At 51.5% G+C, this 25,175-nt stretch overlaps 6 protein-coding genes across 6 annotated transcripts; 3 read left to right on the top strand and 3 right to left on the bottom strand.

The window, feature by feature from the left end:
* Nucleotides 1–288: 288 nt before the first annotated feature.
* Nucleotides 289–2,646, bottom strand: SRP68 (signal recognition particle subunit srp68; the record flags this gene model as incomplete). Its single annotated transcript, XM_062880702.1, has 3 exons — nucleotides 2,103–2,646; nucleotides 886–2,037; nucleotides 289–832 (listed from the first exon to the last, which is right to left on the bottom strand). Exons 1-3 carry the CDS (start codon nucleotides 2,633–2,635, stop codon nucleotides 289–291), a joined length of 2,229 nt encoding a protein of 742 aa, XP_062729450.1. The 5' UTR covers nucleotides 2,636–2,646.
* A 293-nt stretch (nucleotides 2,647–2,939) lies between these two features.
* On the top strand, nucleotides 2,940–6,569 carry QC761_602530 (uncharacterized protein; the record flags this gene model as incomplete). The annotated part of the gene is made up of 1 exon (XM_062880701.1): nucleotides 2,940–6,569. The coding sequence occupies one exon, from the start codon at nucleotides 2,940–2,942 to the stop codon at nucleotides 6,567–6,569; it is 3,630 nt and encodes a 1,209-aa protein (XP_062729451.1).
* A 739-nt stretch (nucleotides 6,570–7,308) lies between these two features.
* QC761_602520 (uncharacterized protein) lies at nucleotides 7,309–10,256 on the top strand (the record flags this gene model as incomplete). The annotated part of the gene is made up of 4 exons (XM_062880700.1): nucleotides 7,309–7,501; nucleotides 7,567–8,136; nucleotides 8,213–9,330; nucleotides 9,385–10,256. 4 exons carry the CDS (start codon nucleotides 7,309–7,311, stop codon nucleotides 9,811–9,813), a joined length of 2,310 nt encoding a protein of 769 aa, XP_062729452.1. The 3' UTR covers nucleotides 9,814–10,256.
* A 764-nt stretch (nucleotides 10,257–11,020) lies between these two features.
* Nucleotides 11,021–12,786, top strand: QC761_602420 (uncharacterized protein). Its single transcript, XM_062880697.1, has 6 exons — nucleotides 11,021–11,317; nucleotides 11,375–11,587; nucleotides 11,644–11,819; nucleotides 11,877–12,216; nucleotides 12,275–12,580; nucleotides 12,680–12,786. The coding sequence occupies exons 1-5, from the start codon at nucleotides 11,057–11,059 to the stop codon at nucleotides 12,479–12,481; spliced, it is 1,197 nt and encodes a 398-aa protein (XP_062729453.1). The 5' UTR covers nucleotides 11,021–11,056; the 3' UTR covers nucleotides 12,482–12,580; nucleotides 12,680–12,786.
* Nucleotides 12,787–15,016: 2,230 nt separating this feature from the next.
* QC761_602410 (uncharacterized protein) lies at nucleotides 15,017–17,272 on the bottom strand (the record flags this gene model as incomplete). The annotated part of the gene is given in 4 exon segments (XM_062880696.1): nucleotides 15,017–15,460; nucleotides 15,512–16,175; nucleotides 16,181–16,829; nucleotides 16,984–17,272. Coding segments are annotated over 4 exon segments (2,046 nt in total).
* A 166-nt stretch (nucleotides 17,273–17,438) lies between these two features.
* On the bottom strand, nucleotides 17,439–18,789 carry QC761_602405 (uncharacterized protein; the record flags this gene model as incomplete). Its single annotated transcript, XM_062880695.1, has 4 exons — nucleotides 17,439–17,521; nucleotides 17,609–17,725; nucleotides 17,839–18,018; nucleotides 18,045–18,789. 4 exons carry the CDS (start codon nucleotides 18,787–18,789, stop codon nucleotides 17,439–17,441), a joined length of 1,125 nt encoding a protein of 374 aa, XP_062729455.1.
* Between the last annotated feature and the right edge of the window lie 6,386 nt (nucleotides 18,790–25,175).

The raw sequence follows: 25,175 nt of genomic DNA on the forward strand, positions 1-25,175 counted from the left end.
GTCCTTTTCACTGTCGAAAATGATGTTGGAAGCGGAAGGGCGCAAAAGACTTTAAGCATCGTTTCTTGACATTTTGAAACCAATCACCGGAGATCATAGCATTCACACAAAACGGCTTGTCAACTGGAAAGAAATGCCTTGTCAATTTCTCTTGAAAAGACACATGGTCATGGTATTGTCATCATTTACCATCCCTAGGTCAGCGAGCGCGACGCGCGTGGAATGCGCTCCCGCCCTGTTTGGCATTATCGTTCTATCAAAATGGCTAGGCCAGGCATGTTCCTCAAATCACCTTCCAAAACCAAACCAGCCCCTCTTTTGCGGCTTTGCTTCTGGTTCTGGCTCCTTCTCGGTCCCCTTGCTCTTATCCTGAACAGCAGCCGCTGGGCGTTGTTGTTGTTGTTGTTGTTGTTTGGCGGGATACTCGATGTAGTTCCACGCAACATCCAAAAACAGGGGCTTGACAGGGATAGGCTCAAGTTGAGGAGGATAAGTGACAATGTTGTTTAGATCGACACCGCCTGTTGGGTAGTTGAAGAGCTGGGAAGACAGCGGTTTACCAGCACCGCCGGTCTGCGAAGCACTCGCCGACTTGTTCAAGCTGTGAATCTCAACCAGAGCGCGGGACCGCTGAAGCTCCCCACCGAGAATGTCTCGGAGCAACCCAGCGTGTTGGTTCGTGACTTGAATGTTCCTTGGCGCTGGCTTGCCATCATCACTGCCAGACAGAGCTGGAAGGGCGGCGGTACACTGATCAAGCGCACGCTTGACCAAGGCAAGTGCGTTGATGGTATTTCCAGCAATGGCATGAGATCTGGATATTGCGAGGCACCTTTGGGTTATGTTAGCATTCATTGATAAATTGAACCGGCACTGGATACTCACTTAAGAGCGGTAAAGTATTGCGATGTGGCCTCGAGCTGAGCGGAAAACTCCTGGTCGTTTGCAACACCAGGCAGCTCCTTGATAGACTCGACACTCTGAAGGATACCGTCGTACAACACGACCTTCTCCTTCAACTTGGCAATCTGTCTGCCAGGGGTGAGATCTCTGCCCTTTTGCTCGAGAGCCTCCTCGGCTTGCTCTTGCTCTTGCTCTTGCTTCTTCTTTTTCTTGCTAGGGGCACCGAAGTCCAACCGCGCTCCATCGTCCTGACCAATCAAGGCACGGTTGCGTCCAATGCGCCAGCTGATCATTTCGTAATTGACAGTAGTCCTGGTGATCTGGAGGCTCTGCATGCGAGAATCACTCTGTGGGACACCCTCAGACTTGAGCTCATCGATGGCCTGCTTGGTAGCATCGACAGCATCCTGGCTTGTCACCAAGATATCATCATATGCTCCAGCTAGCTCTCTGGGAGCCAAGGACCCGGCTGACGACAGTTTGTCAGCCAGCTTTGCCTTTTCCGCCCCCACCGCAGCCCAAGCAATAGCGATTGCAGCGTCCTCAATCTTGACCTCACGTCCACGCCAGGTGAGCGTTGCAGGAGCGCCTCCAGCTCCCTGCTTCGCATCCGCATCACCGTGTTGCAAAACAGCGGGATTCTGTTTCTCAATGTGCGCCGCGAGCTCTGGGCCAGCATGTTGGAAGTACTTTAGCGCAATTTCGGCAATGGGCTGCGTCCGTGGGATCTGGGCTTGGTAGGCAGCATACCGAATCGACGGGTCGATGGTTTCGGACAGGAGGTCTTTGAAGATGTCGTTTTTGGCCGAGGTAGAAAGCGCACTGTAGATGATACGGGCGACGGAGTAGCTCTTCAGGCAAGGCTCCCAGTGCTGTTTCTCAAATAGCGCAGCACCCCTGAGCAAAGCAGCATATGCGCGGGCCTCGAGGATGTCGACAGAGCTCGCGCCGCTCGCGCTTTGGGTGAGAACTTCGGCCAGCTGTTCGGCAGTTCGAGCTCCCTTTTCCAGACGAGAAACAATATGTGACCGGGTCTTTCCACCAATGCCTTTCGTCTCAACCGAGTGTGCCGCCTTGACGGCCATGGCATCGGCCCATGTTCGTTCGGCTGTCAGAAGCTGGAGGTGGATATAGCTGACAGGCAGTGGGAAGTTAGCAATGTAATGATCGCAGTTCAACATGGAGAGTCAATGGCATACTCATGGTCCTCGGCAACCTGTTCAGCAGTGACCTGGTTCCTGGGGTGAAATGTGCCCCGTTTCTTGGTCGCAATGTTCAGCTTCTTGCGGCAGTTGAGTATCTTTTTGGAGAGCGAGGTATGGTAGGTAGAGTAGTCGCCGTAGAGAAGGGCCTTCTCCCGGTGGGAAACGACAAACTTGGTGATATCCATCCCGGCTGTACCTGTCGTCGATGTCGCCGGTGTTGTGACTTGTGTTGAGGCTCTGGCCCAGGAGGTAACGGGTAACGGTGTTAGCACCGACACAGGAGTGGGGCTAATTTTTGACATCGACTTGGGCTCCCACGCTGTGGATTTTAGTTTGTGCCCCGCAGTGTGTGGCCCAAGCTCCCAACGGTAACAGCCCCCGTACCGTACCGTATTTCGGGTGCTCCCCCACGAGAAGCTTGCGCCGAACATCAGCCCAGTGAGCTGCTGCGTGCTCCACCCCAGTTCAAGATGGTTGACAGCACCATCCAAATTTTTTGACGACTTTTTTGGAGAACGACGCCACATTCAAACACCCACCGTCCGTCCCTACCTCGATTCCAGCACCAGCCCTCTGTGCTGCGACCCCCCCGGCCCTCCAATTTGCAATTTTTCTTAGGACCAGTCCTGGGGATACGCCCTTCTCAACATGACGTATCGCGCAGGAGCGCAGTTTCTTCCTCACCACCACGAAGTATAGATACAACTGGTTTCGGCTTCGATTAACCCCCGACGAGCCCCGACAAGACGAACTGTTGGTTGTAGGGCTGTGGATGATGTGCTCAGACCCTCGTGGGGTTTTGGATCCGAGACAGAGTTGACACCTGCGACGATGCTAGAGAGGGCGGCGACTACCCTCGAGCCGTGCAGCAGCCTCCAACGAATTCTCCCCTCCGCCAGACATTGCTTGCAGACCCGCCGCCAGCTCCATACGGCATTTTGGCAGCATGGAGCCTACGACTTTGAGCTTTTCGATGCGTGCCAGGCCATCCTGCGCGCTCCTCGGTCCGAACCTGCCCCGACCCGACCTTCGTCCAGAAACAAGCAAACTCCGGAGCCCATGATGGCTTCGGTATTCTTGCTCGACTTCCTGTACCCGAGGGGTGCCGTGGCTATGCTGCGGAGGATGTATCCGGTCTTGCCGAAACGACTCGAACCAATAGCAAAGGTCCACCAGCCATTTTCTCGGCTGTTCATGTCTTCATATCGGGACCGAAATCAAGGGCCACCAAGCTCCCAGGTAGGCGCCCGAGGGCCGCCAAACCAGACGCAGACGCAGTATTACGAGGAGGATGGGGAGGCAGAGTTTCAGGCGCCGAGCTGGGAGGAAAATGATGCAGAGGTCTGGACTTTGGAAGACTACAAACGACTCCCAGCTGTCGAGCGACTGGAAGTTTTCATTGACAACAAAACATTTCGCGGAAACTATGAGAGAATTTGGGAGACTTTCGCTGAGCTGAGTCCGGAGGTGCAGATGCACTTTCGACCAAAAGTCATTCGCGCATTGGCAACCTCGGCCCGCCCCTTGGAAGCGTGGAGGGTTCAGGAGTTGTTTGCGGTGTATGATGTAGAGGAGTGGACAGAGGAGAATGTTTTGGCCCAGATACGAGCAGACCTCGTTACTGGAAACCTGACCTCGGCTCTTGCGGTTTTCAAGGCTGGGTTGGAGCTGCATGGCTATGGTCAACCTCTCGACTTGCTCGTTGCGTATGGCATCTCGGCCAATAATTGGGACTTGGTGATGAAGGCTTGGAGAATGTACACTGAAGTTTTCACAACTGGTGTTGATGTGCCTGTTGCCTGGTTATCGCTACCAGCCGAGCCCGCCATGAGTGGTGGAACCAAGGCCAACCGCTCTGGCGAGTTTTCTGCCGATCTACTAGCTGAAGCTCCCACAAACACGGTTCATCAGGGTGGTGATGTTCCCGCCTCAATGAGACCGGGCAGTGGGCAGTGGAACTACGTTTCTACACCCGCCGTGAAGTATACCCAGCTATCCACGATATCAGACCTGCCTGCTCGAATTCGACACCATTTTGCAAAGCTCTCCAAGGCACATCAAAAACTGCCCAAAGAACAACGGCCTTTGAGAGGGCTATTCCGGCATGTGGCGAGGAACTCATTGCATCTATTTCAGCCTACAGTTGCCGAGGTGATTCTAGATCATGCTGCGGATTCAGCCGCCTACGAAGCGTACATCGTCCATCTCGCAGAGCAAGGCCGGGTGAAAGAGGCCGAGCAGCAGTACATGAGATATAGATCTCTGAAAGATTTGAAACCACGGGCCGCCGTCTTGCATGCCATAGTGCCCGCCTATTACCCCGACCATGTGCAAGGCATGGAACGTTTGCGCGAGGATTGGTACCGGGGCTATCCACACCCAGATGAAGTGGCATACAAAAAGTTCCTCACATACTACGCCAAGAGGGGCGATCTAAGGTCTTTTATGAACATGACCAAGGAATATGAGGAGCACTACGATCCCAATCTCCAAAAAGACCCCATGTATGTTCGAACACTCATGCATGCCCACGCGGTACGTGGAGACCCCGATTCTGCTCGGCTCGTCATGGAGGATGCTGCCGAGACTTTGGGCTACCAGCCTGGTCGCATGGAGCAGAATATCTTGTTGAAGGCTTACTACAATGAGGGTGACTACGATGCCGCTCTCGATCTCTTCTCACGCATGTGGGAGATGAACAATGTGGATCAGTACGCTCTGACGACGGTGATGAAGAACGCCGGCTGGAGAGGTGATCTTTCCTTCGTTCTCGAGCTTTTCGCAATGGCCAAGGAACGCAACATCCCCTTCTCGCTTACCATGATGACCTGTTTGGTTGAGGCCTATTGTAAAAACGATCGTTATAGCGAGGCCGAAAATCTTGCTATCGACATCACAAAGGAAAACAAGCTCGAAGGGGACTATGTTCACATGTGGAACTTGCTCATCCGTTTCAACGCCAAACGTCGGGATTTGTCGGCCGTCAACCGCCTTTTGGGGGCCATGTCACAGCGAAATGTCACGTACAACCAAGACACATACAGCGGCCTTCTCCTGACTCTTCTCTACTGCCGCCAAGCACACCACGCCATGCATCTGCTCCACGTTGCCCGGACGCAGAGTGGCTTCGAACCGACTGCTCACCACTACACGCTTCTCATTGCCGCCTTCATGTACAGTGGCGAACCGATCATGGCACAAAAGATTCTCAAGATGATGAAGGACATGAACTTTCCCCAGTCAGCCAAGCTCATGGCAACTGCCATCAGCGTCCTCAGCAGATACGAGGATATCCCACCAGCCTTGAGACACGAGAATGATGCCCGTGGCTATCTCAGAAAAGCACTGAATTACTTCTACCAGGTCCTCGACCTGGAGAAAAAGGGCTCTCCCGACGCGCGGCGTGACATGATCAACATCTACTCCAAGATGACCTTTGTCCTGACCCAAATGCGGCGGTTCACCACCATCAAGGACATCATCGCCCTTCACAATGCGCGATGGCCGCGGCAGTCGACCTTGCAGAAAGTCCCACTCAAGCTGCTCCACGACATCATGCTGGCAGACTTTCACGAGGGGAACTATGACCGACTGCAAGAGACGTGGGATATCATTCTTGAGCGCACGGTCAAGCGCGGCATGTCGGTTATGGCTCAGGCGGGTCCGATGTCTCAGGAGGATCAAAAGGTCATGGTGGCGCAAAAGTATAGGTTGTGCGACCCCCTCAAGACGATGCAGAGGTTTTATCTCGAGAGTGAGGATGCTGATGGGCTCATCAACCTCATTGACACTGTCAGGGCGAAGGGGTTTGAGCTCGACAGCAAAAACTGGAATTACTACGTCCAGGGTCTTGCCAAGCTGAAGCGGTGGCGATTAGCCTTTTCGATTTGCGAGGATAGGTTGATGGGTCAGTGGCTTGGCTGGCAGACGGACAGGGCGGCGAATATGGAGATGTGGAAGCTACCTGTGGAGGTGAGGCGGTTGGCTAGCGATCCGAAGAGGCCAAGGCCGATTGCGCACACGCTGTTTATTCTTGCGAAGGAGTATATGGACCTGGAGAAGATCACGCCCTGGTCGAATGATGCGTTGAGGGAGTTTAGGTTGATCAAGAAGAGCGCGCCGAGGGTGGTGCAGGCTATTACGAACATTGCGGCGGGGCATCCGTTGGAGAGGGAGATTTTTGGGGATGATGAGGGGTATAGGAGCCGGTTGAAGTATGTGCCTCCGCCGCTGGAGAGGAGGGGGAGGAGGAGGAGGGAGTTGGTGGGGGAGGAGGGGGAGGAGATGAGGGAGAGGAAGGCGGAGGCGCAGAAGGCTGCGCTGGCGAGGCAGCAGGCCATGATTAGGAGGATGGCGGAACGGATTGCTGCTGAGCAGGTTGCTAAAGAGCAGGCTGGGGAGGTTGAGTGGGAGGAAAGAAATGGGGAGGAGGAGGAGGAGGAGGGGGAGGATGAATACTAAAATGCGTGGTGTATGATATGGATGGGAGGGGAGAGGTCTGTATACTATGTGTATATCTTGCATTTTGTACATATCCAAGAGAGGGCGGTGGGGCGTCTGCATGATGTTTATGGTTTTTTGAAGGTCGGTATATTCTTTTTTTGGTTATGATGGTGGGCTGGTACATGATGACTCTACTCGAAGAAGCTCTTGAACATGTAGACAAATCTCATAGAAGGAGGATAGGTAGGTACATGGGCAGGTGGAAAATAAGACTTGAACATAGTAGTGGTGTAATTACCTGTATAAGCGTTTACTGCATTTTTGCCTGCCGGAATTATCCGGACTTTTTTGCAAAGTGGGTCATCACTTTATGCCACATTCAACCTGCTTTCTCTTCCCTGTCCGACCGCGTGCGTGGTTGACTGATGGCTGTGACTCGACGCGACAAGTGGTTGCTTGCCAAAAAAAGAAAAAGTAATTAATTTGCTGGAGGGACATCGAACATTGACAACGACAACAACAACAACAACAACAACAACAACACGAGCGCAAGCATTTTACCCAAGTCTGAACGGAGTGACTTTTCGGTCAGATTTTCGATGAGCAAAAAATATTAATAGCATACACTTTTTCCCCCCCGGAATACCTGGGCAAACTATTCTCGGAACCAGAGCAAACAACCAACTACCACCACCACTTGCGTAAAACCGAACCAGCAACACCACACCCACGGCGCAAACTGGGGATAGGAGACACGATGTTGTTCCCCGAAGAACACGAAAACGACCTCAAACTCTTCCTCGTCCAAAAGATCGAAAAGACGCCCGACGCTGACGAGGTCGACGCGGAGGTGCTCGCGGATTATGTCCTTGCTTTGCTGAAGCATGATGGGGATGTGGAGAGTGTGAGGCAGACTTGCGTGGCTAGTTTGCCTGATTTTCTTGGGGAAGGTTTGTTTCTTTTTTTTTTTTGCTCAGGGAATGTATGGCGGGAACTGACAAAGTTTGGATGACAGGCACGCAGCAGTTTGTCGACGGGATTTTAGAGGCGATTACGTTCAAGACTTATCTTCCGAATGCGCTTCCGCCACCACCACCACCGCCGCCGATGACGGGGTTGTTGTACGATGATGATCAGGCTGGGAATGGGTATCTACGACAGGCGCAAGCGGCGGGACAACAGAATAATGGGTTTGGGGGAGGGGGAGGGGGGAACAGGAAGAGAGGGTATAATGATCTGGATAGCCCTGCGACTGGGGCGGAGGCTTATCATGCCCGGGCTTTTAAGCAGCCCAGACAGGGGAGTGCTGGGAGGGGGTTTGAGCAGTCGCTGACGGGGTCGAGTGGTGGTGGGTTCTTGGATCCGGAGTATGCGGCCAAGTTTATGTTTAATGTGTTGAATCAGCCCGAGTTTATGGCCGCTGCTGCGCAGAATGGAGGTGGAGGTGGGGGTGGGGGGACGAACAAGAAGAAGAGGAGGGCGCCAAAGTGTAGGGATTATGTCAACAAGGGGGTTTGTCCCAGGGGGTTCAACTGCAGGTTTGATCACTCGAGTGATGATCCGGCGGGTTTTGGTGGGGGTGGGGGTTTGGGCAGGTAGAAGGTATGTTGAACGGGGTAGTAGGGCAAAGAGTTATGGGAAGGTTGCTAACTTTGTGATAGAATACGATCCAGCTAATGCCCTCATGACAAACATGTTTCCGCAGCCGGGTGCTGGCCTTCCGGGGATGCCTTCTTTCGGCGAAATGTTTGCTCAGAGCCAGCCGAAACAGCACAACAACTCCCACCGGTCTAAGGGGCAGGGTGGGAACCGCGGCAGTCGCCAAAAGCGAGGTGGTGGGGACAGATCAACTTTCTCAGCGGAGGGACCAGTAAGTGATCGGACCAAGTCGACCATCGTGGTGGAGAGCATCCCAGAGGAAAACTTTGACGAGGATCAAGTTAAAGACTTTTTCAGCCAGTTTGGGAATATCCTCGAGGTGAAGATGTATCCATACAAGAGACTGGCCGTGGTCAAGTTTGACTGCTGGGAGGCTGCCAATGCGGCGTACAAGTCGCCAAAGGTCATCTTTGAGAACCGATTTGTGAAGGTGTTCTGGTTTAAGGACGTGGAACAAATTGCGCCACCTGGGAAACAGGGTGGTGGTGTGAATGGGGGTGCCTCTGGGCAAGGGGGAGAGGCACCACCGGTGAATGTGCCGCTGACCGAGGAGCAGTTGGAGGAGATTAGGAAACGGCAGGAGGAAGCGCAGAAGGTATTTGAGGAGAAGATGAGGAAGAGGGAGGAGTTAGAAAGAAAACAGAAGGACATTGATGAGCGGCAGAAGGAGCTTCTTGCTGCCCAGGAGGAATTGAAGGCGAAGCTGGCGAAGAAAGGGGAAGGTGTGGGGGATGGGGAAGGTGAGGGTTCGACGTCAAAGCAGCCTATGACGCAGTCAGAAGCGCTGAGGGCTCAATTGGCTCGGTTGGAGGAGGAAGCTAGGCAGATCGGGCTCGATCCCCATGCCGAAATGGATGGGGAGGAAGGGTTAGAGGCCAGCTGGGGTGCTCCGAGAGGGGGTTACCATGGCCGTGGAAGGGGGGCTCCGTGGCGAGGAGGCTTTGTTCCTCGGGCTCGCGGATTTGCGTCGAGAGGGTTCCGGGGGGGTTTTCGTGGGAGAGCCGACGTTCACGCGGCTTATGCGGCTTATTCGCTTGATAACAGACCAAAGAGGGTGGTGGTTTCGGGTGTGGATTTCACAGAGGGCCAAAAGGACGAGGTGCTTCGGCAGTATCTCTTTGTGAGCTTTTACCTCTTGTCATCCGTCTGTCATCTTATTAACATGATATCCCAGGGCGTTGGCGAATTCACCCACATCAACCACAGCTCCAGCCCCCCAACAACCGAAATAACCTTCAAGGACCGCAAGACAGCCGAGAAGTTTTACAACAGCGTCAGCCTCAACGATTACATCATCCCGGAGATCGAAGGGCAGGTTGAGTTGTCATGGGCTAGTACCTCATCCTCTTCGACGGCACTGTCGACGCCTACGGCAAGCGGGTTCAGCCACGTCAATGGTGTCGCTACGAATAAGCCCACCGGGGTCACCGCTCAGAACGGTGATGAGGACGGACATGATCAGGATCATGATGGGGAGAGTGTCGATGACGATAGGGACGTCAGGATACTGCTTGACCATCAGCCGGAGCAAGAGAAGGATAAGGACAGGGAGCAGAATGAGATGGATTATGAGGTTGCTGATGATGCGGATCAGTGGTATTAGCACTACCACCGTTCTGGAAGATAGGCGGGTGTCTCATTGGGGGTAGCAGAGGGGGATAAGGGGGCTGAGGGTGTTATGAATTCATGTATATATTATTGGGGTAGGGTTGTTGGATCATTGCTTGGTATGCATGATGGGCTTGGTGTGGGTTTCCTCCGTTGCTGGCTGCTCTAAATGGGGGATAATCGGTGGGCATATTCATTGGAGGGATGGGGGTGGGATGGATACACTGGGAAAATGTATGGATATGGGTGGCTGTTGTCTTGTGTATGGTTTACGCCTTGGACATTTTGGCCTGGGTGATAGCGATGGCTTTCCCTGCTGGATGAAAAGTCCTATCAGGCAATCTTGAACGGAAAAGAGTTTGATCACAACTGTCTGAGCCCATGCCAAGTAGAGTTCGTATCACGACAAACATGCTTCAAAAGCCTCATAGGCAGAAAGGCCATCGTCACTTCACAATTTGTCGACAAAACTCCCACCAAATGCCAAGTAATTGACCTTGAAATTCCATTTATAATGCCACAACCTCGCCTACTCTTTCACATACGACCATATCCAGCTGAAAGCTCGGGATCCCGTCCGCTCTCCCCTCGATAAGCAGCTGAGAGCCGAACCAGTACTCAGGTGGGTGACCACTGGGGAATCCTCGGTGTTGTATGTTTTTTTGGGTCTAATTCCCCCCTAAGCCCTGTTCTAAGGGCTTAGCATTTACTACATATTCACCATCCGGTTCCTTGATTGCTTTATCTTGGAGTGTCAAGACATGTTCACACGAAGGATTAAGCATAGTGGGTGGATGAGGTAGCACGGCATTTCACTAGTGCGGTTGCTTGTGGAAGTTGCACCGGGATATCACCTGCCTCCCGCGTTTGAAGATAGACAGCTTGCAGGTGAGCCCCCATCTTTAGGAAGAAATATACCTCATGAGTCCTGTAGACAAAATGTGGAATGAGACAGCGGGAGCAGCCGTCATACCCCACGGGATTCCTCATGCAGAGAGCAGCACTGCGGCTGAGCGCTCAAGGGGGAAGGACGTTGAGGTGTGGCGTATGCAGCTTGCGAAAAGGGGGAAGGTGGGCGGAGGGTTGTTATCAGATGGGCTTCATGAGGGAGGGACATGATGCCATTTAGTTGAGGCCAACGACTTGCAGATAAATACGATGATTCATCATAGCAATCTCTAGCTTAGCTGCCCAACCTCATTCCTATCTTCAAACACTGCCCGCTTATCACTGCCGAAATGTTGTTCTCTACCGCCCTGCTGGCACTCCTCCCGGCAGTCCTCGCGGCCCCTGCTCCATTGATCCAACCCCGCGACCCGTCCGCTAAGCTCATCCCAGGTAAATACATTGTCAAGTTCAAAGATGATTCCTCCGACGTCCTGATCAGCAAGGCCCTTGGTGGTCGAAAGCCTGATTACCTTTACAAATCTAAAGGGTTCAAGGGGTTCGCGGGGGCTCTTGATGCTGCCTCACTAGACAAGATCAGGGGCCTCCCAGAGGTGAGTCTTTTGTCCCCCTCTCCGTTGCTTGTAGATTATTGACATGATAGTAAAAAGGTCGAATACATCGAACAAGACGCTTCCTTCACCATCGGCTCTGCCGCCGAGCTAGTCTCGAAGCGGTATCTCATCACGCAAGCCAACGCCCCATGGAACCTGGCGAGGATCTCGAGTCATACGCTTGGGTCGACGGTGTACAGGTATGACAACAGCAGCGGGTTTGGGACTTGTTCGTACGTGATTGATACGGGGGTTCAGGTAACGCATCCGGTGTGTGTCCCCTCTCTTTCAGAATAAAGTGGGATAGATGCTGACGTAAGTTGAAGCAATTCGCCGGCAACGCCGTCTGGGGCACCAACACTGCCGGTGACGGGATCAACACCGACTCCAACGGGCATGGCACCGCGCTTGCTGGCGTCATTGGTGCGCAGATTTATGGTGTGGCGAAGAAGACAAAGATTGTAGCTGTCAAGGTGTTGGGTGCTTCTGGTTCGGGGACCACGTACGTTCCCCCCTTCTTCCCATCCTCTCTTCTCCTATCGTGTCTAACCTTGTGTAGATCAGGTGTAATCGCCGGAATGAACTGGGTCATCCAAGACAAGGCCACTCGCGGCTGTCCAAAGGGTGTTTCGGCCAATATTGCGCTTGGGGGGTCCTTCTCCGCAGCTATGAATAGCGCTGTTGCTGCCATGGTGTCCAACAATGTGTTTGTGGCTGTTGCTGCTGGGAGTAGTAACACTAATGCTGGAAATACATCCCCGGCGAGCGCGCCGCAGGCTTGTACCGCTGCTGCGAGCACTGCGAGTGATGCGAGGGCTAGTAGTTCGAATTATGGGGCTGTGATTGATATTTTTGCGCCGGGGGAGAGGATTTTGACGGCTTGGATTAATGGGGGGACGGTGAGTAATTTCCTACTCTGGGGTGATGGGGAAAGGGAGATAACTGACAATGGAATAGAATACGCTTTCTGGAACGTCGTTTGCTGCGGCGCATATCACGGGTTTGGGGTCGTATTTGTTTGGGCTGCCGAATGCGAGTCAAACAGGAGCGAATATGTGTGCTTATATTCAGAGCATTGCTACGGTGGGTGTGTTGACGGGGGTGCCGGCGGGGACGGTGAATTTGTTGGCTTATAATGGGTGGGATTTGTTTACTTTCCCCTGAGGATTGCCAGGGACGAGAGTAGGGGGGTTGTAAGTAGGTAGGTATATGTGCTCAGCAACATTGTTCTTAGTGACATATGTGGGAAACGATCTGTGACTTGTAAGTAGGCATTCATGTGTTTCACTTGAGTTACACTGTGTCTATATGGAATGGTATAAAGTCATCATCATGATGTATCTCTTGCTAACTCGCGGGCAAGACGCTCATCACAATGGTTACCTAAACCATTGCGTACCCAGTGGCCCGCCAAACTTATTAACTCCAGCCCAACTCCTGCCAAAAACTGAATGAACTCATAAACAATGGAACACAACTTCGCCATGATCTCGTGTAAATCTTCAAGAAAATCGCTAATTTCACGCTCACACCTTAACAAACCCAAAATATCTGATACCCTGTTCTGTTCCAGCCACCTCCTAGTATTTTTCTTGCGTCTCCTTTCAGTCCAGTGTGGGAAATGAGCTGATCTGAGCTGAGCCGGCCCTTGACTTGACTTGGCTCAGCTCAGCTCACCTGAGCCAAGTCAAGTCTGGCTTAGCTTATTGCCCACACTGTTCCAGCCCACCATTCACACTCTCCATCTCCGCTCCTACAAAGTGAACCGCAGGTAACTTTCCGCTATATATCGCTAAACAAATCCACCGATTCACTACCTACGTACCTATGGTTGGTCTGCTTGGGCTTCTGCCAGCCACCGTTGCACCTAGTCCTTGATCTTTTGCACCATATCTCGTTCCACCTGTTCCACTAGGCGAGCGACCTCCTCCTTGATTGCTGCTGAAACATGACTCTGGAAATCCTGAACTATGGCACTCTGCGCTGCGTCAAGTTGGTTTGCGATGAGTTGCTCAACCTGCTGGGCTACTGCAACGGCTACCTTCTGACTATCCATGTCGGAGTTGGTCTCGGTCGATACATGTGCATTATTGTTATTACTCTTGCTGTTGCAAGATTCGCAGGTATGCTTGCAAGCGGAGGAGGAAGATGGAAATGCTCTTACGCAGAGAGCGTCGAGCTGTTTGATACGCTCAAGCCGCACGGTAGTGAGAAGCTGGACTGGGCGGGCGAGCTTCTCGAAAGTCGTCCCGTGGTCTTGCAGCGCCAGAGCGAGCCAGATAACGGTGGAAAATAACTCAAAGGTTAGGTTTTCGATGCTTTGCAGGTCTACTGGCTTGGCTGGAGGTTCAGGTGGTTTCTCGTGGATGTCCCCTTTGGCAGGCACTGTTGTCACAGCATCCTGGTAGCGAGCGCAACGGTCGCCGTATTCGATGAGATGCTTGACAAGTTCGAGGATACCGCCCACTGTCCAGATACCAGTCTGTGACGTGACTCGTAATTCGGGGAGCACTGCTTCTGTGTCGGCGTCACCGCCAGAGACTGACGTCTGGGCCATCTCTTCGAACCGTGTCTGTTTTTGTCTCTGTTGCGTGAGTTCCATGGTGATTGCGTCGGCCCTTGCCATTGAATTCGTCACGGCAAAGGCGTCATTCTTTGTCGAAGGGCTCATCATGACTTGGTCGGAGTCATTATCCCCTGGGTGCCTCATCATGTACCGTTGTCTTCGGCTTGAAGCTTTCATGTACATCGCGCGCTCACGAGGCCATCCAAACCATGGATCTGGATCATACCTTTCACCATAACCGTACCATGGTTCGTCAAACTCTGGTAATGCCCATTGGAATGATGACAGGGCGGTGTTGTCACGGTGCTCGCGGCGGCGGAGCAAGCGGCTGACTCGGTCAAGGCATCTCGATATCAGCTCACGGATTCGACCGAGAACGTAATTAATGCCAGCCCAGAAGCGGGCCTTGCTCAAGAAGTCCTGGTGACGCAGACGATTCATGGTATTTTCGTGATGGGGAACAACCCGCTTGATGGCGTCTAGCTGATCTTGGAAAGGAATTCTGGCGAGCAGCGACCTATTGATAAACGCCTCATCCGGCATGGTGGTCATGGGGATTTTCCATTGATGTACAACGCTTGCGAGAAGTTCATGCTCTCCGAGGGCCTCTTCTTCTAGCCAGCTGGGTGCTGATGCCTTAAGCAATGTCTCGTAGTTTGTCGAGGCGAAATCCAGAACATTCATCCTGTTATACCGCGGTCGGGGATCGAGGGACGACCTCACCCTGCTGTACGCCAAGGTCCAGAACATGGGTGATTCGAGCCATTCGGCTTTTTTTGATCGTAACATCTCCAGGACCTCGTCCGATCCCTTGACCAAGGAAACCCTAGGATGCGCAAATGCGGCCTGGGCAGCTGTGCCGAAACAGCCAGCAACTATGTTGGGGTCGGCATCGTTGGCCAGGAGTAGCTTGATGGTACTGATCTTCCTGGATGCGCAGGCCGCCTGCAGAGCGGTGCCGAAGGGGTCGGCGAGATGGTCCACGGCCACGCCAGGTGGCTCAAGAAGTAGTTTGACGACCGCATCATGGCCGCGGAATGCTGCGACGCGCAGTGGAGTACCAAGATTTCTATCTGCTTGGTCACCTGTCTTTGTGTCGGCGTGGAGCAGCTTCATTGCTGGGAATAGGCTTTTCACCACTTCAAGGTGACCCTCGGCTGCAGCTGCATACAGCGCAGTCCGTGGGGTCCTTTCTTCACATTCACATCAGCGCCTTGTTGGAGCAGGAGGTTAATAATATCAGATTCACCCCGAACTGCAGCCAGTTGGAGAACGGTTCCCTCTAGATCACGCTGGTCCAGGGCCCTGCGTCGAGCGGGAAGATTGGTGTGCAACTTGGAGATCTCTTCGACAAGCTGTGTGAGGATGCCATTGAGCTCCAGCTTGACGGCGTAGTAGACAGCAGAGGGTGGTTTTTTGTTTCCCCGTCCGTCAGGATCATAGGTATCTAGCCAAGCCCGCATCTTCTCCTTGTCTAGCAGAAGCTTGGAGCAAATCTCGTTCTCCAGCTCTTTGAGCCTGGCTGGAAATCCTTTGTCGCTGCCAATAGCATTGAATTGACCTTCGTTGCTATGAATCTAATTGTATTGGCAGAACCAAAATTCGGCCGCGTATCCCCGAGCTAAAACATCGATGCTCTTCCTGCTTGCTGTTTTGATGGGGGCGCGCCGGTCCGGCGCTGAATCATCTGGACTGGTGTCCTGTGTGCGCCAGGCGTCAGAGCCGTGGTCGCGGGCATCGATAGTGACACGGCGGCGGTTGGGGCCGGAGGTGGACGAACCAAGACGGTCCGAATCACTATCGCTACTTGACGTGTTCTCGATAGCATCGCCTTTCTTATTGTTTGTTTTCGTCGGCCGGAAGGCTAATAGGATCTCCAAGCAGCGTTTGGTGATGAGAAGGTGTGCGTCGTGTTTCTGGGGCGGCAGAAGGCGCTCGATGTTCCCAGACCTGATGGTTTCCTGCCCCTTGGGAGCTCGGGAGAAAGGGTCTTTCAAATACTCTTGGACTGAGAAGTGAGTGAAGCGAAAGACGTCCACCTCGTTCTCCGTGGCCGTCTCCACAAGTACTCTTGGACAGATCCCTGCGACTTCCTTTGCGTTTCGAAGTTTGACCACTGCCGCAAGCTTGGCTTGCGAGAGCGGCCGCTTTTGATTCATGAGCCAAACGAGAATGTCCTTCAGCCTTTTAACGCTGTTGGCAGCCACTTTTTCCAGCGCATCTTGATACCTGGCGGCAATGTTTTCTGGCAATTCCTCAACTCCGCTGTGACCTCTGCTGGCTCGTGAAACGCTGACACTTGTTTGAGAATAGACCGTGCCCAGTGAAAGTTGCTGCCTTGGCTGCTTTGGTAATGCCCAAGACGCTGCTTAACCTCGCCCTTCAGAAAGTCCTCTCCTTTCAAGACAGGAGTGTCCTCTAGTTTCCTCTCCACAAATGTTTCAAGAACTTTGCCAAATCCCTGCTCAACATCTACTGACACCAGCATATCTCTGATCTTGTTCTCAAAATCCTGTGCTATGTCTTTCTCGTACTTGCTGACTACGAGGACGTGAAGGTTGGTGTACTCTTTTTGTATCAGCTTCAGGATAATGTCAAGCCGTTTGATATCGTTCTTGCGTGAGCCCCTGCGATCGAGAACATGGTCAAAGCCGTCAAGGACAAGGAAGATATCCCTGTCTGCCTTGGATATAAACCGCTGCAGGTGATTGAAGAGGTCCATGCTGTCATCCGGAAGCTGTCCCTGGCCCTGATAATCATGTAGTGTTTCGTATAAACCATCGTCGGGGACCTTTTTACACTTCATTGTGAGCCCGAGCAATGATGCCAGGAGGAGATGCATCCTTTTTGTGTCCTCATGATCCAAGCGAAAGTACCAGGAGGCAAGGGCCTTCATCGGGTCATTTCCGAATGTCTTTTCCAGGTTTCTGATGATCGATGAGCTGTCTGTGAGTTAGAAACACTAGGTACCCATATAGTCTCAGGTTATCGGTTGGGATTTTACCATAGCACCGATTTACCACACCCAGCTGCGTACCACACGAGTTAACGACACGTACCCATGTGCTTGACAAGAGCAATGGGGGTACTGAGAACCTACAGTTGCCATACAACCACAATAGACTTTGCGGATATTTCACCCATTCTGGATATTCTCTGCTCTCGAAGAGCCAATCTCCATACTCGTCGGCTTGGTCTGCATCCTGTTCAAGGCTGGTTTTTGATACAACGTCGAGCGTCTTTCTGTCTTGGGCTTCCTCGCCTTCAGAGGTCTCGGGATCCGTCGTAATATCGCCGCTCTCCCTACCTTGGTCGTCGTCATCGTCACAACTTTCGTCTGTGGCGGTGTCGCTGGCCGTGTGGTATTTTTTTGCCTTTCCTGTCCCCATCACCCCCAGGCCTCCAGTGGCTGTTTCCGGAGTTCAGCCACCACGCTCTTTCGGTTGCTAAGCTCGTGCGAATCTTATCCTGGCGTCCTCCATCGCGCTTCAGCAGCCACTCGCATAACCGTTCCAGCTCTGCAGCAGTAGCTTGGGCGTATGTATCTGGGGCGGTCTAGGCCAGACCGTCGACTCTCCTCAATATCACTTCCGTGTTTGTTCTGATTTCCATAATCTCCTCACGAGCTTCGTCCGCAACTGCTCATTTTGTTACATCAGGTTAATAATTCGGACAGAAAACATCAAAGGATGTGAATAAGGTAGCTATGTAAGTTCGCCACTCACGTTCTCTCGAAACCTGGTTCTGCCAATCCTCTAATGCAGATTTCTCTTCGTTGATCTTCGTCTCCAGATCGCGGAGTGGCTGTCCAGCCAAGCTGAGGATGAACTTTTTGACCCGGGCTGGGACGGGTCAAAGGTTGTATCGTCAACCAGAGTTTCTTATGCAGACATTAGGGATCGAGGACTGACTCCGAGTTCTACCATTGCTTGACTCTTGCACCTTAGCTGCATACACAAGAATGGCCGTATATACCGTGACCAGGCATCCTCGAGTTGCTTCTCTTGCTTGGCTTTTCGCTCGTGGTAGTTTGACTCCATTCGAGAATACAGAGCCATCGAGTGGCTCAGGTAGCTGCAGGCTTTGAATGTAGAGTCCGCCAGTTCCTTGTCATGGAGGGCCAACTGCAGGCAGGCTGTTATCAGCATCAAGTGAAGCAACATCCATTGGGATACTCGGGTTTTACCGTAAGACCAAAGGACACGACAGCCCATGCCGCTGAACAATAGCCTGTCAGACCAAATTTGACGACATTATCAAGCAAGTCCTTAAAGATTAAGGCCGAGAACAATATAGACTTCGCATTTCTAAGAGAGGTTTCACCGTTGTCAGATCCCCAGCGCGCCTTGTAATTAATCATCTTGGCCTCGGTATTTTCGATGACGAGCCAGACGAGCTCGATCGAATCAGCCCGCGAAGGCTTCTGGTCCTTCGACTTGCTGACCCCCGACCTGCCTTGCAGAAGGGCCCTTTTCGCCTCTCCTAGCTCGTCCGACTCCCATGCTTCTTTCCAGAAGTCCCGTGCTGACTTGTCGACAGCATCGCCGTCGTCCTTGTCGTCTTCAGGTCTGTTTTCCTCGCTCTCGCTCTCGCTCTCGCCCTTTGCTTCAGGATTGTCGAGCTGCGCAACAGTAGTCGACCCTTGCTCATCGCCGTCATCCTTACTGTCCTTGCGATCTTCTTTGCCAGTTTCAGTACTGGCGGCTGCATTCTTATTGCTCGCAGTCTCAGGAGGTGTTGCTCTTGCCGCCCCTTCATCCACTTCTAATTGCGAGCTTGGTTCATGATTCGGCAGGAGCTCCGCAGATGCTTCAGTCTTGGTGCGTTCTTGGGTCACTCGCAGTGATAACCACTGACGCACGCTCTTCATCCTAGAAGGCTTTTTTGCCACAGCCTCTCGCTCCATTTTGATCGTGATGATGGGCAGGATCTTGAATCAAAAGCTGAGGAGTGGCGAACACTTCTTCCGAGTCTGGAAGATCGAGAAAATGGGAACACTGGAGAGAAGAAAGAGGGGTAATGCTTGCACGAGTACCTAAAATGGACTTTCAATGCCTCAGCTGCAGCCGCATCATAACCTCCAGCCATTGAAATGTTATTCCGCTACTACTTCAGCCCCTTTGAGATGCAGCCTGCGTGCTCGGCATACCAAAACAACTCGTGCCGGCAATCAATTGGAGCCAATAGGGGTGTTGCCGGCCAATCCGGTGGTGAGACAGGTAGCCAGCACAGCAAATATTAGGGTGAAGTGTATGTTTGATTCGCTCGTCTTTTCCACCCGCAGCCTTTATCACCCATGCTTCGAACAACTCGCATGGGCCTACGAGATCACGGCATTGAGGAACGCGAGGGAATCGGAGTGCTTAACCATCGAGATCAATTTGTGTCATACTAAAAGCTGTCTGCGGTGGTAGCTGCCATCGCTTCCAAGGCAAAGGGAGATGTCATGCTAGAATATGAGACAACGCTCTCAGAAGTCCCATTCAATACCTTTGAAATCTATGTCATCGGGTTGTAAAATGCCGAAGACACCAAGCCATTCAGATCAGGCTCTGCCACGTCACGCCGAAAATAGCTGGAATACTTCGAGTGCCACAAGTTCACGCAGAGCTGAACGAGAAGAGCTACTCAATGGACAGATTTTATCTCATTGGGCAGGTACCCAGAAAGTACGGATTTCTCTGCCACATTTTTTAATTCCTCACGCCAACCTGCACCAAGTATGTAGAGGTTCTCTGAAGTAGACGGGGTAATTGTTCTGCTTGTTTTGTATTCCGAATATTTCAATTTTCTCTTCTAAACCCCTATAATGTATACTCATAGTGTCTCTCTTCCAGCCGGCAACATTATACCTGCTACGTTCAGGGGGTCCAGATCGTCAATTTTCAATAAAGATTGCAGTTATCATATTTGCGACACAAAGAAGCTATTCAAAAGAGCGTACCAGGGCCATATGTGTAGAAGAAGAGCGCGTAATCCACCTGTCAAGGTTACCCAGAGCTCTGCTTCCTTTCTTGATTGAGAACCCTTAAATCCTAGCCTTTTCATCTCTACTCGGCTAAGCCTTGCGTACGAAACATATATCCATCTATCGCTCCATAAGACTTACGGATTACATGCACCTGATCTGGGAACCTGTACCTCGAGAATCTCAAAAGACTCTGCTGACAATCCTGAAGTAGGAAGTGATGTGATTACACAATGTAGCATGTTCTGAGGAGAAAGGCCGTCTCGTACCAAGGAGGAGTTAGGGATTCTCATGATGAAGAATGAACCTCGGGTGGTTTCAGCCACGCTTTTGATCTCCACCGTTCCCGGTGTTCAGTACTGCCGAGACTCTTCCAAGCCCCAAGACCCCCTATTCATTCTAGCAAAACCAGTTATTTTTCGGATTTGGAAAGCCTTTGTACAATTGACGATGAAAACTTCCTGAAAGCTCCTGTGAAGGAGTAGGGGTTCTTGGTGGAGTGGCTCTCGGGTGTGTTGTCAGGGATGACCGGTATTTTCTCTCGACTCTGAATCTCACGTGGCCAGGCTAAGTCGAACAGGCACTCGAAATTACTAGGTCACTTCTCTTGAGCCAAAGTCGCGGTGTATGGCCTCCATTGTCCTTCGCCCTAATCTTCGCACCGATTGCAAGGAGCATTGCAGTAATTGTCATGCGACCAAACTGAGCGGCAATGTGCAGAGCCGTTTCACCATTGTCTGCTCTTGTATCAATGTCAGCGCCTGCTCTGAGCAGTTTGTTGAAAGTTTCAATGTGACCGCGTCCAACGGCGCAGTGTAGCAGAGGTATGGCACCGTCGTGTGACATGATTTCGCATTGCATGCCAACATCTGCCCCAGCTGTGATGAGATCTTCGACAAGGCCGTGATAGCCATGGGAGACGGCTAAGCCGAGCAATTCGTTTTTCGAAGCGATGTCAAATTGGCCGACAAAGTGTGTATCTCGTACGCATTCTTGAATGATTTGTTCTTGATTCCAACTTGTGCGACAAATCATGGAAACCAAGTCTAGCATTTTGTTAAGATCTTTGGCTTGGACGGCTTCAACAACTCTGTCGTGAAGGACTGATCCCAACCTCGATCCATCGTCGTTTTTATCTGGAGACTTAATTCGTTTGTTGGGAGGGCTGTCGATGGGGCAGTAGTGAAGCAGGATCTTGATGATTGCAACACCTTTTGGTCGGTTTCCCACCGCTAGACTGAAGAACTCCTCCGTGACCGATGGTTGGTAAGTGGTCTTCGAGAACAACGTTCTGAGCAATTCGTCTCCACTGACATCGTTTGAGATTGCCTCTTTGACCAACGCAGTAACATAACCTGGAGGGAGCTCGCGCGACAACCTTTCCAAGTTGGCCAGTATCGCTTCGAGTATCTGACTTCCTTTCCCTTTATTTTTGGCCACAGCCAGTGCTACCCATTTGCTGATAGGCAGTCTAGGTCGGCGATCTAAGTTGTGGGCCATTGCTGCATCGCCGTCCAACTCATCCATTGCTGTTAACTCGAGAGCCCTTTCGTTCCAGAATGTGAGACGAGTGCAAAGATCTCGGAGCGAGTTTGGGCGAATTCCTAGCCGGTGTTTCACGTGAAATAAAAAAGAAAAGATCGTTTCCACAACATCCTCGTCCGTCTTTTCGTAGTCTGGCTGAATGATGTTGATCACATCTGAAGCCAGAGCCAGTAGGGCATATACCAAGTCTTTGTCCCTTGTCGCTTCGCTTCCTCCAATATTCTCCAACAGTGTGTAGAGATCCACGCATCCACCAAACCAAGAACTTACTGGAAAGGGCCCAGGCATCATGTCCAATATTCCCTGGCAATGGGGCTCAGGAGCCACCCCAAGCAGAGACGGAGCAAGCCTGAAGATCCTTGCCGAGACGAGTTCATTTCCGCAGTATACACTAGCGGCTTTGGATTTGGCGACCTCCTGTAAAATTCATACTCTCCTAACCCACGGTCGACAAAGAAGCTCTTCCAAGCCTTGGCGTTCGAGCCCTGGGTGTCGTTGGTCACTTGCCTCCAAATGTGTCCAGGCAGCCATCCACTGTTCCCCTGTCCACGTCTTCGAGACAATCCTCCTGGCCTCCTCCTCAAGCCTCCTGAGCGCCCGCAGACAGCAGCTTGTGTCAAATCCTGGAGGCCCAAGCCAATAAATAACGGATTCCCCTTCACTGTATACATCGCGCATCTGCCGGACTTGATGGCCACGCTCAACGTCGTTTTCCTGGTCAATACAGATTGCATCTACCCAGACGCTGCGATCCTTATCTTTAAGCTGCAAGAAACATAGAGCGTCGTGAAGGCTTCTGGTTACGCCGAATTTCTTTTTGTTGATCCGCACGCTGTATTCTCGGTCCTGACTGCCCCAGACGTAGGAGATTGACTCATAAGATATCACCTTCTCCCGGTCTTGCAAGCGTGCTGTAAACAATTCGCATGGGATTGATTGATCGCGGCCTTTCAGAAGGCGCAGGAGGCGAAAACTTGGTCCGCCGAGGTCGATTGGATCCTAAGAGAAACCACCCTGACGAATGCCGTCTTTGATAACGCTGGATATCTCAACGCTGTTGTCGCTAAGGCCCTCACTGACCACCTTTTCCTTGCTCACATCACCACTGTCGCAGTCATTGGGGTCTGCGTACAATTTGTTGAGGCCAGACTCTTCGACAGTCCCAGAATCACCAACAACAGGATCTTCAACATTAAACTCGTCAAGTGAAGAGTCATCGCTGCAGTATATGTAAGGGTTCATTGCGCGCCAGCTGTAGACTTAGGTACTCACCTTGTACGATACTGAAACCATATATTTAGCGGGATTGAGCTCGTGAATATGGTCTGGGTGTTGAGAGAAGATGGCAAGAGAGAGACTGCAGCCTTCGAGGCATCAAGCTGTGCCACATCACGCCAAGGGCGCCTGTGTTGCCGCCACGGATGGTTACACAGAGATGGTGCGAACTGCTCCCGTTGGCCAGGTAGGATCTCACCAAGTCACAGAACCAACATTTTCCACATTGAAAAACCCCGTTGGAATACCACTACCTAATGGGATAACAATGTGTGCTAGCATAGGTAGAATATGGCAACATACAGGACTACTATATCTGCATCAGTTGCGACACAATGACTGGCCTCACTTGGTTAGGCCTTTTAACCTGCCTCTCTATATCGATGCCCACTTAATAGGCACTGTTTTCCGAAGTTCACTTTCAGGTAATATCATACAATCGATTCCATGTTTCCCCAAGATCAAAGTATAACAGAGACCTTAAAGGATCTACAGTGTATAAGTCAACTTCTGTGACTGATAATGAGCGACAAGTATATTCAAAGAGCGTCCCAATCTAACTTATCTAACCTGACATCTTCCGTGTCACCACCCCCCATGTATACCCAACCCATCTACTATCTTATCCGATTACATACTTGATCCTTACCCTTTTTCCAACGCACCCAGGTCCTTACTCATAAATCACACGCCACTGACATGGAGCCACGTACTCCACCACCGCTGCTACCGACCACCTGTGTAGAACCTGTAGTAGTACGCTTGCCGAAAATTGAGCCTGAAGGGGCGGACTGTGCGTCATTGTCGCGGGAGAGAACAGCTGCGCTGCCCAGAGCTGCTCCGGCGAGGCCGATCGCGAGGATGAGAAGGTTGGTTTGCTTCATTTTGGGAGGAAGGTTCTGAGGAAAAGCGAGATTTGGAGAGGGAAGGGTTTGGAATAGGTGGGTAGTTGTGATGGTGTTGGAAGCTTGCCAGAATCTCGATAGATGGATTTTGGGGTTGTATAATGGAAGCTTGCCAGAAGCTTGTCTGATGATTGAAGGAGAGTTGAGAAGATGGAGACCTTCCAGAAGTCACCAGAAGACTGAGAAGGAATGATGCGTGATGCTGGAAATTAAGACCCATCTTTCGAGAAGAGTGGAAGGCTTCTTATAGGTCTGATCACTGTTTTCTCGCCTGGTTTTATTCATCAAGCTATCGGAACCAGAGGCCTCTGCAGTGATTCGGACATGGTGATACTCGGAGGTCCTCTGTTCTCGAAACACGACAGCATACCGGGTGAGATGTTTTCTAGACTATTCTTTGACGTTGATGTTCGACGGCTAGCTGATAGAATAGCTGTACGACATGCCTCTTCTAGTAATTCTCCCATTCGTTTAGTGAGCATGCGATTCGGAGGATCGGAGTTAGTCAGCTAACCACCTAATCTTAACGCAAGCCAATGGGCCTGTCAGACGGAGTATGACAGGTCTCGCCTGCAGTGATCAGTGCCGTCGGAATGTGTAAACCTACGAATAGGCTTTACTAGTGTCATTATGTATTCCCAAACTTCCACATATTGTCCTTTTATTGAGTGAAAGACCTTGAAGCTAGGTCATTGAAAATTCTAAGTGGAAATATGGAGGGCGTACAGCATGCACAACCGTACCTACGTAGTAGGCCATGGTGTCGATGTAAGAAAGAAGCTCAAAAAGTCTGGCAACCCCAGCACTGTACAAGCTGACACTCCCGTCCTCAGTAACTTATGTCAGCAGATCTTGGGCACAATTTCCGCCTATACATGATTATGAAGAGTATATGAGACGAGGGTTAGGCGCAAGGTGCCGGCTTCACTTAATGCCACGTTGATATATTTCCTTTTTTCGGCCGAAAATATACGATGAAATATCTTTCTTCATGAACCATGTTATCACAAGATTTCCTGTCTGTCGTTTGCTTTACATAGTCCCGCTAAGGCAGCGACTTGAAATACTAGGACATCCCTATAGGGCTGCGGACGGGTGCAAAGAATAAGGATCTGAGATGAGACAGCTGCCGAGCTGCGCAGATGAAATCTTATTTACTGGCACCTATTCGACAGTGGCTTGGAAATTAATCTGGAGAATGAGCCCGGAATTATAGTTTGATGCTTATTATGCGTCTTCGCTACCTTGGGATTGACGGCTGAGTCAGACTGCCGGCGGAAACTCACCGTTCCGTGATGTGTTTACTGCAAATCTATTCAATGTCGTAGTAGGATCTAGAGACATATGTGCGATTAACTTCCCCGTACATTCTTCGTCCTTCTGTTTGGTCCTGTTTTCCCTTTACCGTTTGTTGGTCGCACAAACTTCGCTGTTGGTTCCACAAACTTTACTATTGGACGCACAAACTCGAGCTAACCCGCCTATAACTTCACACACTAAGAGAAGGTTTTATATAAAAGACCTGGCTCAGGTGGTTGGTGGCTCGCTAGATTTGGTATCTCATAATGGTGATTCTAGCGAGGTAGTAGCTTGGACTCT

This window comes from Podospora bellae-mahoneyi, chromosome 6 (genome assembly GCF_035222275.1).
Source record: "Podospora bellae-mahoneyi strain CBS 112042 chromosome 6, whole genome shotgun sequence".
NCBI classification, from domain to species: Eukaryota; Fungi; Ascomycota; class Sordariomycetes; order Sordariales; family Podosporaceae; genus Podospora; species Podospora bellae-mahoneyi.

Bases quoted from the DNA above. Each gene is read 5' to 3' on its own strand.
- QC761_602420 (XM_062880697.1), top strand. From the start codon at position 11,057: ATGTTGTTCTCTACCGCCCTGCTGGCACTCCTCCCGGCAGTCCTCGCG. The intron at 11,318-11,374 runs GTGAGTCTTTTG...GATAGTAAAAAG, and splicing joins AGATCAGGGGCCTCCCAGAG to GTCGAATACATCGAACAAGA. The intron at 11,588-11,643 runs GTGTGTGTCCCC...CGTAAGTTGAAG, and splicing joins GGGTTCAGGTAACGCATCCG to CAATTCGCCGGCAACGCCGT.